Source organism: Tursiops truncatus, chromosome 6, assembly GCF_011762595.2.
Source record: "Tursiops truncatus isolate mTurTru1 chromosome 6, mTurTru1.mat.Y, whole genome shotgun sequence".
Lineage (NCBI taxonomy): Eukaryota > Metazoa > Chordata > Mammalia > Artiodactyla > Delphinidae > Tursiops > Tursiops truncatus.
In genome coordinates, this window is record NC_047039.1 from 18,590,688 (window position 1) to 18,596,714 (window position 6,027).

The 6,027-nt window shown below is 44.2% G+C and overlaps 1 protein-coding gene across 1 annotated transcript in view; it reads right to left on the reverse strand.

The window, feature by feature from the left end:
- The window catches only part of LPL (lipoprotein lipase), a 29,609-nt gene extending 24,418 nt beyond the window's left edge, over window positions 1-5,191 (reverse strand). The window contains exon 1 of the mRNA XM_019936305.3: window positions 4,949-5,191. Within this exon, the coding sequence (XP_019791864.1) occupies window positions 4,949-5,036 (88 nt within the window). The 5' untranslated portion in view covers window positions 5,037-5,191. The remainder of the gene's footprint in view (window positions 1-4,948) is intronic.
- Between the last annotated feature and the right edge of the window lie 836 nt (window positions 5,192-6,027).

Here is a 6,027-nt window from a genome sequence, read left to right on the forward strand (position 1 = left end):
CACAAAAGTTGAAAATCCATAATTTCAAATAACCTTGCAAAAGTCAGACCAAAAATTAAAATAAGAATGATATAGTACAGTGAAAGTACAGGCATTTGAATCAAACTTATTATATAACTTTCTGAGGACTGACCAGCATTCTCCTTTTTAATTATTTCCCAAAATTCCTTAAACAATAGTGTGGTTGCTTGCAAGTGATTCATTATATGTAACAAGTTGATCTCTCTCTCTCTCTCTCTGTCTCTGTCTCTCTCTCTCTCTCTCTCTCTCTCTCTCACACACACACACACACACACACACACACACACACACACACCTCTAGCACCTAAACATACTAAGAAGATTTATTCAGATAAAAGACTGTGATAGACTATTGATATTTAAAGCTTTTTTTTCATTTCCATATAGTAAAATTTCACTTGAAATCCATTCATTAATCAAGAATATTCTCTGCCTCTCAACTCATTTGAAGATGTGGGTTTTCCTTTTCCTTCCTAACCAGAAAGCACTCTGGTGGCCTAATAATTTATTTGATGGTCGAAAAAAATTATAGATTTTTAATCTGATTCCACTTTCAGATTCTGCCCAAGAAGTTCTTTTACTGTTAGAAAGTGCTTTAGAAAATTGAAAACTAAATTAACTTTACCCTCTATATATTTGCTCTATATCAAATAACTCATGTTTCCTCTCATAACAGTCTTATTTTAACACATTCGATCAGCAAGCTTTTTAAAGCAGAAATACTCTGAACAATCTGGCAGGCAGATCTTGCCCACTACCTATTTGCCAAACTGATATTTAAGATTATTGCCTTGCATAACTCCAGAGGATACCAGTCACTTTTATTCTATTTTTTCCTAGAATTGTGCAACACGGTGGCTCTGGTATTGCTGGTGGTTTTGAAATCACTAAGAATATTCTTTGAAATTATTAAGGCAGGATTCCAGTTTCCCACAACCAACCTTTTCTGTTGGGTACATCACTTGTAAAGAAAAATGATAGGAAATTCATACATTCTCAAGCAAATTTGTATTTGGAAACTTTTGTTTCACTTTTCATGGAATTTTTTTTTTCATTTTAAGTTACAGAAAACATAATGAAGCCTTTGACAAGAAAATAATACCACTCTATATGCCACGTGATGTTTTCAATTCTATGTTTGTTCTTTATATGAAATCACAAATGTTACTGGTGTTTAGTCAGTCTTTCCCTCTCTTTGGCGTTCTGACAGGTATTTCCACACTACTGGTGTTTCCAACCCCTCAAGGATGTCTTGGCATTCTAAAGATGAGTGTGCTTTCCAAACATCCACCAGCCCTAACACAACTGACTTAGGCCAGGAAGAGTTAGGGAGAAGGATGGACCCTGATTTATGGGTCATCAATTCATTATGGGTCATTATGAGTATGTTTAGTTGACCTAATATATACACTGGGATTGCTCCTGGCTGGCAGATGAACTGATTTGGCTCAACTGTTGCTAAAAAAATTATTGTTTTTCATACATGGAAATGATATTAGTGACTCTGCCCTTAGCCCTTTAAGGGGAGAAGGACCTTTCACCAGATCCCCTTAGAAATTAAAGCCACCTTAGAATAGTGTGTGTCAGGGGAGAGGTGCATAGGTTTAACCTTTTATAAGGGCCCCTATTCTGAATTTGGCTTATCATATCAGTAACATCACACCATCAGACCTGTTCTTATCAAACACTAAGGGGAGAGATTTTGGGGCACCAGGAAAGTTACAAGTTAATGCATTTCTTGATATTATCTTTATCCCTAAATTCCTAAATAGATAGCTAAAAATCTATGTGTATAAACAAAGACAAGGAGTTATCTTAATATGGATAATAACTCACAGGAATGAAATTAGGCTGAGAAGTCAAAGCACTTTAAAGGTACATTTATAGAGGGTACATTATAGGAGGAACACTGAGCATCCCAGGAAAGAGACTCTAAAGGCAGTTCACAGTTATCAGATAAATAAGATTAACATTTATATGAAGACATGAGATACAAGAGCTCAATTATAATGCAATTCTCTTAGAAGTTTCTACTTCCTTTCTCTCTTTTTCTTTCCTCTCTCTCTCACACACAAAAACACACACTCCTAAAGAACTTCATCAGTAATTCACCTCCTCTCTGAGGCTGATGGTCACAGTCATTGACAGCTTCTGTAGAATGCCAAAAAACAAGTGAAAAAAAACCAATGGGGGTGGGGTGGGGGGGTAATCAGTGCTGTTATCTGACTGAATTAATTGAGGTTTTCAGATATTCCAATGTAAACAATGTGCCTGACTTACCTAACAAGCTGATTTACTTTTCATTTTTATAGAAAAAAGTGTTTGCTAAAATAGTGGCCGTAAAATGTGCAGCCCAATTTCTCTTCCCAGAATAAAGCAAAAAAGGAGGGCTGAGCTAAAAATACACTGCCTGAAAGAAAGTGAAAATTTCCCATTGTCAGTTTCCCCAGTGCCTGACTCCCACCTTTCCATACAGCTATTCATCAATCACTCTCTTGCTGAGCTCTGCTCCCCTTGAGGTGATACCTGCTACTTTGCTGTCATCACCCAACATGTTTAACTCAGATGTTAGCCTAGAAATTCACTATGGCCAGTCAAATAGAACTGCAGCTACTGAGCTCTTCAAATTTCCTAATGGGGCCATGCAGGGGCTGTGGTGCCTCCAAGAGCAAAGAGCTGAGGGCAGTGCCTGTGTCCTCATATTCTTCCTAGAAATCGAGAATGAATAAGTAAAGTCAGAGCCCAGAGGGGGTGCTGCTTGCCATTCCCTCACACTCGTACCTTTCTACTCTGAATTTCTTACATTCCTACCTAAATTCATTTGGAGGATAAAGGGGGCAGAAATTTGCTGTGTTGGGAGAGGCACAATATAAAGGGGAGGGGGGGAGGGGAGCAGTAGAGTGAGAGTGGGAGGGAAGGATGAGAAGGATTAATTTCAAGTCCACTTCAAAATGATTCCTCCCTTACAAAGCATTTACAGCCATGAAAAGCATGTGTTGATTAAAATCCAATTTAATTCATTAATCACTTGTATCCATTTACATCAAAGAGTAAAGAATTAGAGGGGTCTAAGAGAACGCTTTTTAGAATTTTTTATTTGAGTACAATTGCTTTACACTGTTGTGTTAGTTTCTGCTGTACAGCAAAGTCAATCAGTTATACGTATACATACACCCCCTTTTTTAGATTTCTCTTCCATCTAGGTCGCCACAGAGCATTGAGCAGACTTCCTTGTGCTATACAGTAGGTTCTCATCGGTTATCTATTTTATACATAGTAGTGTATATATGTCAATCCCAACCTCCCAATTCATCCCATCCCCACTTCCCCCCTTGGTATCCATAAGTTTGTTCTCTACATCTGGAGGGGTCTAAGAGAATTTTGAGTCTGGTCCAAACTCCTCATTTTAGAGTTGAGGAAGCAAAACCCAGAGAGGTGACCACTGACTAGCCCAGGAATTTAGCGTCCTGAATCTCTCAGGGAGTCTAGAAAAAACTCAATCTGTGGATGACACTTATTTGTGTGTGTTTTTTAGTCTAAGTAACATTACTCTGTAGTGTACTTTCTGAAATAAGAATTTGGAGTTTGTTCCAACCTTTTTCTTGGACCGTGTAAAACACTATCCAGCGGCACATGCTACTTCATGAGATGTTTAAGACTTTCTAATTGAACAACTTAGTGCTGAAATAAAACAAGCGTTTGGCAGCAACCAAAGTCAGAGACAAACTCGACTATAACGTGAACCACTGCATACCGCGCCGCCTGAAAGCACAACCGAAGGACACCGCCCTAACTGCAAGTCCACCAAGGAAGAGAAAAGAAAACGTTGCCTCCTTGCATGACTTGCTTCAGTTGCCTTTTCAGTTGCTGCTGTGTGTTAACTGAACCAAGGTTCAAGTTACACAGGCTGCCTCTACTGTGGCAGGTCTCGGGCTGGGCGCTCACCTTCCCTGCAATAAAGAAATGCACATCCGGCCTCGAAGCCTCAACCCTGGTGAGAGGTAACTGGGGTTCAGCCAGTGGCCTCCCGGCGGCGCCCAAGAAACCCCAAGTGCTCGCGACCGCACCGCGGGGCAGGGCGTCCGGAGCCGAGCTCAGCTCGCAGGACGGTAAGGGTAGCCAAGTGCAAACCTGGCAACCCCCAAGTCAGCGGCCACAGACTGCTGGTCGTTCTGCCACGTTTTTCAGGAGGGTCAACCCTTCGCTAGGTTTGCTGGCCGCTAAGAAAAGCCGAGCGTACAAGAGTCGAAGTTAAACAGCTTCCCCGGCGCCCCAACTCTTGCAGGACGCTGCGTCCCCAGGACTCCGCGTCCCGCGTCCTCTCCTCCCACCTCCACGTGCAGAGCAAGAATGTCCTGTACTCCTAAGTGGCGGCCAACACCTCCCCCCGCGACCCGCGGCCACGGGCCAGCTTCTCCAGGAGAAGGGGCCACTTTCTAACCGCGCTCTCAATGACGGGGACTGAGCCGCGGCCAAGGCCAAGCCAGGGTCACCTTGGCTCCCTTGCCTTTCATTCCAGACCCCCCCCCCCACCCCGAGCGAAAAGGTTGCTGCAGGTCACCGCCATCTGAGCCCTTCTTCCCGCACCCCTGGTCCCGCCCCTCACACTCTCCCCCAGCTCCCTTCCCTGCTGAGCCCAGGCGGCCGGGAACTCAGCCTCAGCCAGAGTGGAGGGGACAGCGCGGGAACGCGGGAAAGAGAGAAAGTAGAAGTGGGAGCCGCCCCAGAGAGATCGGAGGAAAAATTCCCTCCGTGGCCCTCCCAGATCCCACCCCGGTGACCCTTTCTGGGGCAAGCGCCCGGGCTAGGAGAGTCCCCGGCGCGCATCGCAACCCCTTCCTACTTCCTCCTTCCCATCTTCACAACGTGTGCAAGTGGCCGCTGAGCAGATTCTGCAAGTGGAGGGGAGTCTGCGCGCAAAACTTACTGTCAGCGGTGGCCACCCCTCCGCGGGAGACGGTCAGACTCTGAAGCCACACGCTCAGAGCCACCAGAAGCAGGGCTTTGCTCTCCATCTCGGGGCGCGTCCCTCTGTGGGAGTTACAGGGCACCCGGCTGGAGCGGGGACAGACGGATGGACCGGCTGAGTCTGAGGCGGGAGCAGGCTGGAGCAGCGGTCTGGCGCAGGGCAAGTCACCCTTTAAAGAGGAGGCAGGACAGCTAGAAGTGGCAGGTTTCCTCGGAGAAGGAGGAGGAAGAGGAGGAGGAGAAATTGAGTCTGACACTGTTTCCACTCCACGGCTGCTATGTGATTGGAAATATGCAAATAAACCTCATCACCTATTGGCTATAAAATCATAAGCTGGGGGGAGGGTCCTAAATTCACTTCCAAATAGTTGAGCAAATTGTAATGAGGATCAACCCTGCCAGCAAGAAGAGGGGGAAAGGGCAGAAAGGAAATTTTACTTTCTCTATGAGGCCTATTTGCTTTTCCTAAGGGGTCTGGCTCTCCTGGGTGCCTGGCACAAGCACCAAACACAGGTTTATGTGAAATAATCTGGAATCACCAGTTTTCCAAGGAAAGGAAGTTAAGTTGTTAAACTACCTTTGGTCAACACTGAAACCCACTCCTCTTTTGATGGATCCTGTTTGTAACTTGCAGTGTTTTTTGTTTGTTTGTTTGTTTTGTTTTTGGTTTATCCCCCCACCCCCCAAATTCTCCTGGACAATGTCAATCTAAGGACCCATGAACACACGTTGTTCTGCAGCTTGAACTTGCTCAATCTGGTATTTTAACATTGGCAAAATGGCAAGTGGCTGTGGAAAGTCCTCTTGCTCTAACTAGTTTCTAATTTCTGCCTCACGAAAATTATACCCAGTCCTCAAAATCATCAAGGAATGCAAAGATTACATTTTATCCTCAGAGGCAGAATATTGAGGCCACATAGTCTAAAACTATATTGTTATGCTAAATGAAAGAAGCCAGTCACAAAAGACACATATCCTATGATTCCATTGATATAAAATATCCACCAGTAGGCAAATCTTAGAGAGTAGATTAGTGGT